The sequence below is a fragment of the Aplysia californica genome, unplaced genomic scaffold (assembly GCF_000002075.1).
Source record: "Aplysia californica isolate F4 #8 unplaced genomic scaffold, AplCal3.0 scaffold01237, whole genome shotgun sequence".
Lineage (NCBI taxonomy): Eukaryota > Metazoa > Mollusca > Gastropoda > Aplysiida > Aplysiidae > Aplysia > Aplysia californica.
The window spans coordinates 8,071-22,605 of NW_004798507.1; the positions used below are offsets into that span (position 1 = coordinate 8,071).

Here is a 14,535-nt window from a genome sequence, read left to right on the forward strand (position 1 = left end):
TCAGTTTTTAAAAAATGTTTTGAGTGAGTAGTTGGCGAGTACTTTAGTGTGGTTTGCTCCTTCTTTTCTATCAACCATCTCTTGTCCTTATCTTTCTTCCTTATTGTTTTTGTTTGTTAACTCCTTATAACACGACCTCTGATCTTGGAAACTTTTATGACCTTATTGTGTTGCAAGTGCGGTAAAACTTTTATTAAAACTAAAATGAGCAATGTTTTGTTCACTCTTTGCGTTGTTTGTTTGTGTTTTTCAGGTCGCAATGAGTTGATTGCCAGGTACATCAAGCTGCGCACGGGCAAGACGCGCACCCGCAAACAAGTGTCCAGCCACATCCAAGTATTAGCCCGACGGAAGGCCAAAGAGATCCAGGCCCAGCTGAAGGTCACAGTAAGTGTGAGTGATCCCCTCTTCTTTTTTTGCTGTGTATGTGTCATTTGTTTTGTTTTGTTTGGGGGTTTTTTGTGCATGGTTTTTTGTTTGACTCTGTTTAACACTTTGCGGTCACTTGGCGCAATAATGCGACAGTGAAAATTATCCGTTTCGGTCAGAACTGCGCCAGGCCCGAGAAGTCCATTGCAGTCTCTCTTCTGGCTGGATGACCAGATGGGGTATTTTGTACTGCTGGGTGTGTGACTGCAAAGTGCTAAAGGAATAAGGATTTTTTTCAGGGATAACTCTTTAAGTTTAGACTTAATAGTTTTTTTGGGTTTTGTTTTTTTTTCATTTGACCGACTGTTCAAAGGAATGAGGATTTTTTTCAGGGTTTACTCCAAGTTTAGACAATGGGTTTTTTTGGGGGTAAAAAAAAAAAAAAATGGTGCTGTTGCTTCTTTGAACAAATTTATTGTGTTTTGGAGCTCAGACCTGTGATTCTGATAATGCCACCACCGGGTATACTATATTTGAGATGTGCGGTAGAACCATGATAACATGAACTTCACAAGACAAGATAATTGTTTTGTGTTGAGCAGATTTCCTAATTAAGGGAAGCTGCAATGCATAGAATAAAGAAGGGAAAAAACATCAGGGGCTTGAAATCATTTTGTGTAAACAGGAATTTCGTGTTGAACTGCATTTTGTTACACTTAAAGAGTTTATTGTACAAGATTTTGATAACGTTGATCTGTTTGTCATTGAAAGAGACTTCAGTTTTATTGTCCCACTTTGATCACTTTGCAATACCGATGAGGGGAAGGGGGAACGATGAGGGGAAGGGGGAACGATGAGGGGAAGGGGGAACGATGAGGGGAAGGGGGAACGATGAGGGGAAGCTATGGTTTTAGGTTGTACTTTAGGGTGTTGAAACAGAACAATGAACAGTTTACACCTTTCAAACTTTCAAAGAATGATTTCATACGTGGTCGTCATTCGTTTGATCACAATTTTGGCGTTTTGCCTGTCCCTGCATAATGAAGCAAGCTTGTAGATTATAGATCAGTTCACACAATGAAACTTTTACTTTGATGTGAGATAAATCCCATCGTCCTGTTCAGTTGACACACAGGGGAAGTTTTTGCCTCAATATGATTTAAAGATATTACGTTTGTCAACTTTGTATAGTGCTTTTCATTCTGATCCTGCGTAAATTCCTCAGTTGATTAAAAGACATTGGCTTACATCATGTAGTTAAAAATATGTGGTATTAGAAGATGAAAAATCGTAATAATAAATTATTTGCAAGAGAAAATCTTCGTAAGAGGAGTATAATAGCCAAGTACTTTGACAACTGCACACATCAATTGTTGCTCGAAGGCATTTCATGTAAGGAAACAAATATGTTTTTATTTGTAAGTTTTTAAAAAGGCATGTTTAATCAGCCAAGGGGCCCTCTTTTTACTTTGGGGTGCATCAGTTATGAAAAGAGAGCAGGAAACCTGCTTTCATCTGCATTTCTTCACAGTGTTGAAGCGTTTTTGCATGATTATTTTCACCCTTTGCTCTGCATGTTCCCGCAGTCCTGAGTGAAAATGTGTGTGCAATGTTTGGATCTTTTTGGGTTTTTTTATTTTGTAACAGGGATCTCAGGGGTGGGTTTAAAAACTGAGCCTCCCTGCAGTGTTGAGAGAAGGCATTTAGATCTAATGTTGATATTACAACACTAATATGGATCAAATGCTCTGCCTTATTTCAACTACCGGAAAGGTTGTCTAGCTGTTGTAAATAATGGTGCAGATTGGTCGTGACTTAAAAACTTAATTAAAAGTTGATGTGCTCATGAAAGCTGACTTGATGAACTATTTTGTTTGTATAGTTTCCAGCAATGTCTGCCTCTTTACTCTTTCCAGTTTCACTGTTAGTAGAGCAATGTTCTGAGAGCAGGTTTTCTATGCCTACATTTCCCACAGACTACAATAGTAGTTGCCTTGACAAAAATAAGCTCTTACCTCTTTCCTGTTTCACCTTCAGTGAGTTGAGATATGTAATGACAGAAAGTTTTCTGTGCCTACATTTCTCACAGACTATAATAATATGTGTCACAGAATCAGGCGCTCGTCATTTTTTTGGCATATGGAGTTATTGGTATCATCTTAAAGGCTATTCATTTGCTTTACTTTCCATGAAAAAACCCCCTCCATTTATCTGGAATAGAAGTAGAGATATATGCGATTGAAAAAGGTGGGGTTGCCTTTTTTTCAAAAGTAAAATTAGCGATAAAATGGCCGCCAAAGTTTGGTGACTTCCAAAGCTTAAGAGTCCTTGGGCACTGCAAGTTTACATTTTTTGCCTTTAATCGACATTTGTCCATAAAATCCACATATAAAAGTGTTTTGAATGGACATACAAGGTGTTGACCAAAAAACAAAAAATTGAAAAAAAATGTCCAAACTGACCAAAAAATGCAGATTTCTCGAATTTCAATATTTTGACGAGAGCCTGATTTCACCATGATGCCTCACATACAATAATGTACATATGTCTGTTTAAAAATAAGCTGTCAGCTCTTTCCAGTTTTACTGTTTATAGTAAGTTGAACAATATAATGACAGCAAGTTTTTCCTCCGTCTACATTTCCCACAGACCAACCTCCAGGACCAGGCGGCCCGGGACAAAGCCCTCCAGCAGATGGCCTCCATGTCCTCGGCCCAGATCGTGTCGGCCAGCGCCATCCACAACAAGGCCTTGGCCGGGGGTCTGGGCGGCCTGCCTCCCAGCATGGCCAGTGGGCCGGTGAGGCCGCCCTATCCTGGTGCTCCGTCGGTAAGGGGGGCGGGGAGGGAGAGAGACGGAAAATGTAGCTGGCTACCTCAGAATTATAGCCTAAAGTTCTATTTGCTCAGTACCTAGTTTTGAGTTTTGAGAAAAAATTTTTATAGGAAAGAAGGAGCAAACCACACCAGGGCACCTGCCAACCACCCACACGAAATAGTCTAAGACGGCCAGCCATCCACTGTCGAGGACAACAGTCTGCCACCTCAGAAATGCAAAGTTATATCTTCTCAGTACCCAGTTTTGAGAAATCTGATGTAGAAAAGTTTGTTTCATAACATGTCAAGCTTTTTCGAATGAAATTCTTTGAATATCTTGATAACTACTCCGAATAATCTTACGATTGTGATTGAGCAAATAGGGCATTTGTTTTTTTACCTCATGGTCTTTGTAACTCAAACGGGCCAAAAATGTCATAGAACTTTGTAATTCTGAGGTAGCGAGCTATAAGTGTGATAATACCACCACCAATTAGATGTGACCCGAATTTGTTGTTTTTTATACCTTTATTAATTGTGAAGGTCAGTGACACATAAATAGCTTCAAAATCTGGTTGGTCTACCTGTGGGAAGAGAGTGGAAAAGAGGTGCGCGTCTTGCATAAATTGTTATTATTTATTTATTATTATGACTCTCTGGTAGGGTCCTTTTACTTCTGTATTTCTGTTGTCCTTGTCTACTCCTAGTGGGAAACTGCTGTTACTATGTCTTTTTCTTTATTTGAAAAGTCTTTTAAAATGATTGGCATTTGTTCCTAATTTTTTTGTCTAGTATTTAAGGGAGTGATTGTGGGTGGTTGGAGGGAACAACTGGTAGGTCTGCTTCTTTTCTTTCCCTCTGCAGTTTCTGTCAGTCTGTCTGTCTGCGTATCAATGTACAAATGCAGTGGAAGTGATCACAGAATTTCAAAATTTCTGTGAAAGGTTATATTACTGACTAATTCTTTTTTTTTTTTCCCCTTCAGATCTGGCAACCTGGTTTGTCTCAAGGAGAGTAAGTAATTTCATTGTCATTGTCTGGTCAGCTAAGTACATTCAATGAATCAAAGTACTGTGTTCATTTGCTCTAAATCAAAGTATGTCAGGAAAATGTCTTGCAAGACTTACAATTTAATTCGCATCATGATCATAGGATGGTTTTTTTTTTCCTCATTACCAGTTAAATTGTCTTTTTTGATGAGATTAGAAAAGAATCAAAACGAAAAAAGTCCCCCTTTAATCTTTAGAATGACCTGTATTCTTCATGGGCAAGAGGATAGTAAAAGTTATAGATGTTTCATTCAAGAAGTGGTTATCTTTGTGGAAATGTTGAGGCACTTCTTTTAGACTTTGATCTCTGTCATGTTTTAGTTGCAGAAAGGACTTGTTTAATAACAAAGTAACCTGTGATTAAGAATGTGTCGCGCCTGTTCCTTCATTTAGTCTTGTGACTGTTTCATACAGAAGTTATTTATTTTATTGGAAAGTCAAGAGTTTTTTCATTGATAGTCTGTTGCTTTTTGTTCAAATCAAATCAAGCCTTAAGTAAAAAAATTTAACTTACAATACCAAAGGCTCATATAGCGAAAAACTCTCAAGTACAACACCAGTTTAGAACGCTGAAGCCACGTAGAATTTTTAAAAATAAAATAAACTTCCGCAGCCCAAGAAATGCGCTTAAAAAATTCACGGAGATTCATTGGTACTGTAAATGCCTGTTGAAATTCTACAGAATCTAAACCTTATTAAAGAACTGTACTGTGACTGTAACAAAAGTTAATGATGGTTTTTTTTCCCCCCTGTCCTATTTCAGTGTAAAACCATTTGCACCAGCCTATGGGTTCGACTCCAAACTTCCGTCCTCTATTTCTGGTGAGATGGCCCTTCCTCCGTGGCAGGGACGATCCATAGCGGGTCCCAAGCTACGGCTCGTAGAATTCTCAGCCTTCCTAGAACAACCCAGAGATCCTGACTCAGTGAGTGAACAAACTGTTCCTTTGTGTGCAGTGTCATAGACGCTCATGTATCAAAATGTCTCTGGTGTTCATCTCGAACTAAGATTTTTTTATTTTTTTTAACGAAGATGCTTTTTTGTGTGTTTGCGTTTGACTATAAATTACCGTAGTGATATGTTCACTTCAAGAATACAACATAATAATGGTTTCGAAATGTATTCAATCTGTCTTTGACTTTAACGGGAGAAGTGAATAAAAAGACAAGGGGTTTATTTTCCTCAATTCTTTATCTTACTGTAATTTTAATATATTCTGTAGTTTAATTTGTTTCATAATGGTCCCGTAATGTTGTGTTCTATTCGTGCACATATAGTTGTTATGGATAAAAAGAAGAGGGATACTTTGGTGCTTGTCCCAAGCTATGAGTGTCTTATGAATCCACATTATTTGGGGCTTTTGTTTTTAATTGAATTTACTCTATATGTTTCAAATGATAACCTTTTCTTTTTCCTTTCAATGCCGTTAGCATTTATATTTATTTTTAAATTCATAACCACTTATTCCCCTTTCAATACCATGCACATTTTTTCGTATCTTTGAAATTGTAACAATTTTTTTTTTCCTTTTCAGTACCATAAGCATTTATTTGTCCACATTGGTTCAACTGCAACGTACAACGATCCCCTCTTAGAGGTAAGTTTGACTGACTTTGTCAACTGTCAGACAGCTCAAATTTTTAATTGAAACTTTTCATCTCTGAGAGGAATGATTTTTTTCCAGTTTTTCAGGAAAGTGTTGAAATAAATGATAAGGCATGTCACTGTGATCTTGAACTAACATAATGAGATTGTGATTGTGTTGTAAACTTTTATACATTATGGATCATTATCAGTGCCTTTCACCCCTGGCAAGGAAAAGCCACAAACAGGCTCCTTCCATTTATCTCTGTCCTGGGCCATCCTTCCTAGCTCGTTCCAAGTGAGTTTCATCTCTCTCATGTCCCTTTCCACACCTCGTGACCTCTCCTCCATGTTTCTCGTGGCCTACCCCTGCCTCGTGCTCCCTTTGTATAGAAATGTTTAATTCTTTTCGAGGATGCATTCTTTTAACATGCATATTTATTTTTTTCTTGTTTCTTTACAGGCAGTAGATATTCGACAGATTTACGACAAATTTCCCGAGAAGAAGGGTGGTCTGAAAGAACTCTATGACAAGGGTCCTGCCTCTGCCTTCTTCCTCGTCAAGTTTTGGGTAATTTTTATGTTTTAAATTTTATTTGTCGCTGATGTCCAATGTGCTTTTTATAATTGAATTGTTTGAAATGGGTGTTGTTCTGTTGCTTTCTTGCCCTTTTGTCTTCTTTCAACTAAGTACTGGGTTACTAGATTCACAAGTTCACAGCCTATCTCTTCTTTCTTGACATAATAGTACATATATCCTGATATTTTAGGTTATGTATTTAATGTCCTAAGAACAGCCACAGTTTTGTTTGTTTTTATAAGAAAGAGTCCTGTAGCAGGAATATAAGATTTTTCCCAGACACTGAAATGAGAACCCCCCCCCCGGGGGGCAGTGCCACTGACTGAAGTGTCTTTAGGCCATTCCCAAAGGGGGGTCATATCTCGTTCAAGCATAGTAGAATTGTAAATGGGCTGATTCATGTCACGCTCATAACTGTGCCTGATCTACAACTGGGAACTGCTGCTTTTTCTTTCCTGACCCTTACTATTGTCATTTTCCTCTACTTCTTTTGTATGTTTGTCACTCCCTTGTGACCTGCTATTTTTGGGTGCCTTGATAGTCGAAGCAGACCTTGTGCTGTTGAAGCTAGAGAGGTGAGCAGAGTAAGCCTGATTCCCTGTAAAGACTTCTCTGTTGACTCCCACCCCTCGCCGCTCATATGACCTTAGGCAGTTGCGAGCGGCGTAAAACCCTCTGCTATAAACATTTTTTAAAAACTGGAATGAGATGTATGTTTAGCATATAAATTACTGGACAAGTTTTCGTTTTGCTAGGATACAGTATCCCACTCAAGCATGTATTAACCTCTGACATTCAGGGTCAAACCTGTTTGCCTCCTAAATTTGTTCTATTGTGTTGATGAGGGCACAAAACATTTGGACGGACTGCTTATTGTAAGACTCCGTCATATACATGCCGTTTTGAAAAGTTACGTACGGCGAATTCTTACACTGAGCTGTCGATTTACAGTGTGAATCAGTAAGCCCAGATATGTCTGACATTAATAGACCTATGTCATAGCGTCTGTGCCTTGTTTTCCTTCAGGGTGATATCAACACCAACTTGCAAGATGAGGCTGGTGCTTTTTACGGTGTGACAAGCTTGTAAGTATGCATTCTTAACTTTACTTTTACTTTTTCGATCCAGCGGTCATTTGAGTTTTAGCCCTTCGGCCTGTCGATATGGCACAGAATTTACAGGTTTTTTTCAGCTGTGTTTTGTATAGTTTGATTTTTCATTGGTTGTTATTCATGAGGGCATGCTTTTGTTTTTTATGCTGACTGAGTGAAGTGTACAATTTTTTGTTAGTTGCACTCTTGTAACACCTCTAATATTCAGATGTTATATGGCCTAATTGTGTTGCGAATGTAGTTAAACTCTTTCAAAACCAAACCGGTGAATAGTTTAATGAGTCTGTACAACATTACACTGTTCTTGTTCCTGAGCCCTACTAAGTTTTTTTGCTTTTTCTTTTGTTTCGACAGGTATGAAAATAATGAGAACTTGACCATCGAAGTGTCCACAAAAGTCTGCTCATTTGGCAAGCAGGTTGTGGAAAAAGTCGAGGTATGAAACTAGTCTTATTGTATACTGCTTCAGTGCGATTTTGACAGGGACTATTGGAAGAGAGAGGGGGGGGGGGGGTATGCCCTTTAGTACGCCCTGGGGTCATTTTGTACCCCAGGGGTTGTATTCTTCACATTTTAGAATACTTCTAGTACGAAGATCTCTTTGAAACTTTCAGTATTTCTCAAAGCGTACGGATCGGATTAACAAGTAAATTTCCTCTTTGAAAGTGGTGGCACAGAGTTCCCCACGTCATATGGATACGATAGTAAAACACAACGTACGGATAGGGTTAAATGTGTTAGTGCCTGGAGAAAGGTACTGCAAAACGCATTTGCTCGAACTGAGTTACAGGGTTGTTAAAGTCAAAAATCAATATTAAAAAATGACTCTTTATTTAGTCATTTATCTAGCAATATTTAAAAGGCTTTGTGTTTGTTTTACGCTTAAATTGTATGGCAAAACTGACTGGCAAACTGTGTTCAGCAAAGTCTATGGGATGCTTGGCATTTGTTGAGGAAGAAGCACAAATACTGTCTGAGGCTTCAAGAATCTCAGAGTTTAGAAGCTGGTTTTAGTCTGGCAGTTTTTGTTGATACTTATGTGTAACTAGCCTTTGTAAATGCCAACAAAGGAGGCATATCATGCACCCACAAACATTGTTCTCTTTCCCAAAAGTAGGATGATCTCTTTTCCATACTCGTAAATTGGAGAACCTGTTGTGCTTTTGATTTGAAAAATGACGTTTTGGATATGGTTAATGTTACACAAGTATATTTTATTTCATTTGGGGTTCTGTATGATATATTTTAATGTAATTGGCTGATTTGGAGAGGCTTAAAATCATGATATGAATGTACTTATATGTAAGAGCTTCTTGAAGAATCTTGAGAATCTATGTTTTGTGTTACACGGCCCCCCGTTGTATATATTCCTATGACGGTGAGAGAAATACAGACCTTCCTCTTTTCTGTTTCAGACTGAATATGCAAGAATGGAAAATGGTCGCTACATATATCGCATTCACAGATCTCCCATGTGCGAATACATGATTAACTTTATTCACAAACTCAAGCACCTGCCAGAGAAATATATGATGAACAGTGTGCTGGAGAACTTTACCATTCTTCAGGTGAGTCGTTGGAAGGATTAGAATTGTAGCAGTAGTGGATAGTGTTTATATAGGGAATTTCTCCTCTGTGAATGCTTCGTGTGCTTTACAGCTAAAGTTACATACTTTCACGCTCACTTGCTCAGTCTGTCTCTGTCTGTCTGTCTGTCTGTCTGTCTGTCTGTCTGTCTGTCTGTCTGTCTGTCTGTCTGTCTGTCTGTCTGTCTGTCTGTCTGTCTGTCTGTCTGTCTGTCTGTCTGTCTGTCTGTCTGTCTGTCTGTCTGTCTGTCTGTCTGTCTGTCTGTCTGTCTTTCTGTCTGTCTGTCTGTCTCTCTCTCTGTCTCTGTCTCTGTCTCTCTCTCTCTCTCTCTCTCTCTCTCTCTCTCTCTCTCTCTCTCTCTCTCTCTCTCTCTCTCTCTCTCTCTCTCTCTCCCTCCCTCCCTCCCTCCCTCCTTCCCTCCCTCCCTCCCTCCCTCCCTCCCATTCACTCACTCACTTATTCATTCACACTTCCATTCACTCTCTCTGAGAGACAGTTGATTCTTCATTTACCTTTTGAGGCTCATAACAGTTAGCCATATTTCTTTCTTTTTAAAAAAAATATCGGTGCAGTGTTCAATTAAGTTATCCAACAGTACAGTGAAATAGATAAACACAGCCATTTTTCGTTCATTTATTTTCAACTAATGTTGTTATGGAATACTTTTAAACACTCATCTGTTCTCTGTGATTTATGGCTGCTGTCTTGTTGATTCTCAATAACCTCCAGTTCAACAACCTTTTCAGCCTCTGTACCTACAATTCAGTTGACTTTTTTTCAGCCTTTATACCTACAACTCAACCGTAACATTCTCAGCCTCTACCCACAATTCAGCAGCATTTTTTCAGCCTCTTTACTTGAGATTCGGTTGATCATTCTGAACCAGTGGGTGGTTGGTGGGTGCTCTTGTGTGGTTTGCTCCTTCTTTCCTATCAAAAGTTATCGTCCTTCTCTCTCCTCCTCCTTTTTTGTTTGTTACTCTCTTGTAACACCTCTAATCTTCGGCACTTATATGACCTTATTGTGTTGCAAGTGCTGTAAAACTCTCACTTGGCGCTCATATGACCGTATGCAGTTGCGAGCGCCGTTAAACCCACTACTATAAAAAATAAAATAAAACTCTTACTAAAACTTTAAAAATGAACATTCTCAACCTCTAAAACCCACCTGTTTTTTTCCCCCCTCTCCTCAGGTTGTTACAAATCGCGACACCCGAGAGACTCTTCTATGCATTGCCTTTGTCTTTGAGGTGTCCACAAGCGAACACGGTGCCCAGCACCACATATACAAGCTCGTAAAGGACTGAAGGAACCCACCAGCTCCACCACCGCCCCCTTCCCCTCCCCCTCCCCGTCTCCTTCTCCTCGCAATCCCTTCCCGACCCCCCCATGCCTCTTCCCACCAAGCTATCTTTGTTACTACTGTTGCTGACGTTGTTGCTGTTGAAAGACTTGTTATATATATTATATATAGATATATATATATATTATACTTTTTTTTTAGTTTTCACATTGGTTCATAAGAAAAGAGATGCTGGCTTTGACTGCTGTAGATCTGATGATAAATTGTATTTTTTATTTTTTTATTTTAATTTTTTAAGATGTATTCTCATTTTTTTAATCAGCCTTCTGATTTCTACCAGTCATTAATTTTTTTCATATTATATCTTTAGTTTTTCTTTACTAAACACTATAGGTCTGTAGTGCAAACTGTGACTGGTATCACGAAGTGAGTGGTTTTTGACCATATTTCAGTAGGTTGGGAAAATGGACCAAATTGTTGTTGAATTCAGCGCAAGCTAACTAGAAATAAACGGGTCATCCATGAAATGCACCATTGGAGCCTAATTTGTAAAGATTTTATTCTTGTTTGCCTTTTCAAGACGGAAAAAAGCCTTAGATTTTTTTTACTTTTTCAGTGTTAACAAACTGTCAAAAGAAAATATCTAAACCAGATTTTAACCCAGAAAATGTGTTTGATATTTTTACCTGTGTATATCGCAATGTGCTTTTATTCAACTACTTTACTGTAGGTAAATGCAGGAGAAAAGAGTTTTTCTTTTATTGTGTCTTACTGCCTCATAATAAAAAGAGAGACCACAACATTAACTTTTCATGGCCTCTGCAGTTATATTTGTAATGCCGTGTTCAGCACTGGCTCTAGGGAAAACAAATGAAAAGTCTTTGGTGCAGGCTCACTTATTTTTATTGCAGACGGTTAGCAGCGTCTTAGCTAGGCAGGTAAAAATGACAATGAATGGGTTTTAATCTCAGCAAAGATAGCTGTCTATTAGAGAAGGTTGAAATGGTGATGTTATGGGGGGGGGGGGGGGTTTGGAGGGGGAGGAGGGGGGTGTCCAATTACTTTTTATGCTCAGATCATTGTCTACAGCACTCAAAGCACAGCAAATATTGCATGAAGACGTCGTTCTGACTTTTCTCATTGTTCGTTGTTGTTATTGTTATCAGAGCTCTTGTAAGTCATGTCTGACATATAAATTCGTACTCTTTGAGTTCTAGCGTTGTTCTCAGTAGAAGCTGTGAAAATTATTTATGGTTACAGACGTAGGGGGCATAAGCTGCAGAAAGCATTGCTGACTGTGAATGGCAAAAGATACTAATATAATGAAAAGAGCGAATTGGAGACCAAGTTATACTAAATATTTTCTTCCCCATCATTCTGTTGGATGCGCAGTTTTGTTTTGTTGTTACTTTTTGAGGAGAGTTTGTGAAGTATAGAAATTTACTTAATTTACAATAAAAAATTATCTGTGTGTGTATATATATATATATATGGCAGATGCATGCCTCAAATATCTGTAAGAAAATGGCTCTTTTTATGATGTTTCTAACATCAGTACAAAAAAATTTACCAATTGTCTTAAAAACGTGGTCAACAAGTCTGTGTCATTTCTATCAAGAAAAGGAACAGTAAGTTCACTATGAAGTGCTTACAGTTCTGTTCCATCTTTGTGAGAAGCACTGTCGTTGAAAGTGCTAAAAAAAAATCTCTCAGTCTCTCCTTTTTTTGGTCTCTCTCTATATTAACTCGTGTTTCTGGTGGTCTGTTTGTATCATGTATCATAATTTTAGTCAGCTTGATGGTGGGGAGAAATCTTTGTTTTAAAAAGCAAAAAAGCCAAAAGGAATTTCAGATGCTTATCCCATGTGAGGATAGCTGGTTGAAACCCGCCCCTCCCCCCCGCCCCCCTGTTTAGTACTGAAACTGATGGCCTTTCTCTACTTTTTTGCCTGTGGACAATCTGCTGTCGCGCGTTTCCCTCCTTGAGATGAACGTTTCAGTGTGGTCAAAGCAAGACTTGTTGTAATCCTTTTTCCACACTCTCCGTGCCTTGTACAAGTTTTCATATATTTCATTATATTGAACATCATTGTAAAGTTATCATTTATTTGCTTTTGTTTTTCTTTTTCTTTTTCCTGATCTCTTTGTTAATTCAGCATTTGATGAACATCACTGACAAATTGTTTGTTGTGTCAATGAGAGTATACCGTACATTGTTCTGCAAAGTCATGATTTTTTTTTTTTTTAATGCGTTGAATTTTTGTCATGCGTTGTGTTTGACCTGAACACAAGCTATCTTGTATGCAGATACAGGCTTTGCATTTTTTTTTTTTACATTGCTCCTGGTAAAAGTATTTTAAGAGAAAAATGATGTGAAAAAAGTTTTGTTCAATTCATATCGGCAGTTGTATTGCTTGTTTGAGTGTTCACCAATTGTTTTGCTCTTACTCTGGTCTACATTTTGTTTGTACTTTGTTTACTGCTAGCTTTAGAGGTGGTTTTTTATTTTTGTCTTGTGGATGAAGAGCTTCATGCAAACACTAACTCGAACTCCATTTTGATGTCGCTTTTTCCTATTTAGCCGACTTGCAAAAACCGATGAAATTCCTGTTTTATTTACTACTATGACTGAGCAATGGTATATAGGCACTGCTGATTATTGTTTACCTTACCTTACTTTACTTGGTACTGCTGCAGTAAGATGTACACCCATTGTTTTTGTGATTCACTGCAACTTGGATGGGTTGGAACTGGGACGTTCTTACCAGTTCAAGAACTTTGATAGTGTTTGGTTGTGCTACCTATACTGAATTCAAGGGCAAGTCTTGAAAATAAGGATTTGCCGAGGTACTCCAGATTTATGTCTATACAAATTAGCAGGTTGTGAACGTTGTGAAACAGTTTGCCTTTACTTTTACAGATTTTCAGAGAAGCAATCGCCTTTTTAACCATCGTTTTTAGATGGCGTTGAAAAGTTCTTCAGGTGTTGAAAGTTCAAAGCCTACATGTTGGCTGAATGCTCTGTATATTTACACTGTAGCAAAATTTTGTTTTAATGTACATCACTTTACACTGCAGACAACCAGTGTTGCTGATGTGGAAGCATGTTGTAGTGATTCTATTACTTTTTTTTTTTTTGGTGTCTGCTCCTCATGCAGAGAGCAACTTCAGTATGCATCTCCACATTCTAGTCACTTCTAACATCTTTCTCTAAACACTCTTCAAATATCTCCATTGCCATTACTTCACTAAGATTTGCCCAAACGTATTCAGCAAAACACAGTTCAAACAAGTGCCTTGCCGTGTTGTAGAGGGGTATCTCAATGCCAATGTCAGTCTTCTTTGTCAGTTCTTCATATGTGTGTCTTAGGTTTTTTTCCCGTAGGTTTTAAATAAATTTGTCAGGTTCATTGTACACATGGACAGGTTTTCCTGGAAAGTTGAGATTTGTTTACCTCACTAGGGTTAATGTTTGTGGAAAGACTGGAACCAAAAACACCCCCGTACAGACTGAGGTGTGTTATTTATCTGAGGTCACTTCTGTAGACCAGGAACCAGGGGAAAAAATAAATCTCTTTCAATTATATTTTTACAATGTCTATCAAAATTGTTCATGATAAGTGAATTATGCTCTCTCAGTGACATGAGGTTTTCTTTCTTTTTTTTTTTTTTAACTTTTAATTTTGTTGTTTCATGCCCTTTTATCTGAATTGATTTTTTGTTCTTCTGATAGCTGGCTGTTTTATTGTCTTTTGCATGATGATGTTTGAAAAGGCCATTCATTCTGAGCAATAATACTAACATGTTGATCTACAGCTATTGTCTTGGAGTCTGATGTTTAGCCTCGTGAAAGTGAATGTCTTTTTGTCTTTTTTTTTTGTATACTAACACACATTTACACAAACCATTATACTGAAGTGTAAATATATGTACATTTTCGAGCAATTGATCTTACCAGTTTGCGTCATCTTGTTTTCCCACACCCATGTTTGTGAAGTCCAGTATTCTCTAGTGTTGTGACCTTTGAGAGGTTTTGTTGTGACTATAGAGGGCCCTTTGATTAGAGTGGCTGGTTTTGGTGAAACGTCATTGAGTATTTTATGTACTTTCTTTCCTCTAATGTTGAAACTAGATG

At 38.1% G+C, this 14,535-nt stretch overlaps 1 protein-coding gene across 1 annotated transcript; it reads left to right on the forward strand.

The window, feature by feature from the left end:
- Positions 1–253: 253 nt before the first annotated feature.
- On the forward strand, positions 254–11,402 carry LOC101846623 (transcriptional enhancer factor TEF-1; the record flags this gene model as incomplete). The annotated part of the gene is given in 10 exon segments (XM_005112324.3): positions 254–393; positions 3,019–3,198; positions 4,171–4,199; positions 4,998–5,160; positions 5,770–5,832; positions 6,283–6,390; positions 7,426–7,484; positions 7,866–7,947; positions 8,927–9,079; positions 10,291–11,402. Coding segments are annotated over 10 exon segments (1,091 nt in total), but the record flags the coding sequence as incomplete, so codon positions are not given.
- Between the last annotated feature and the right edge of the window lie 3,133 nt (positions 11,403–14,535).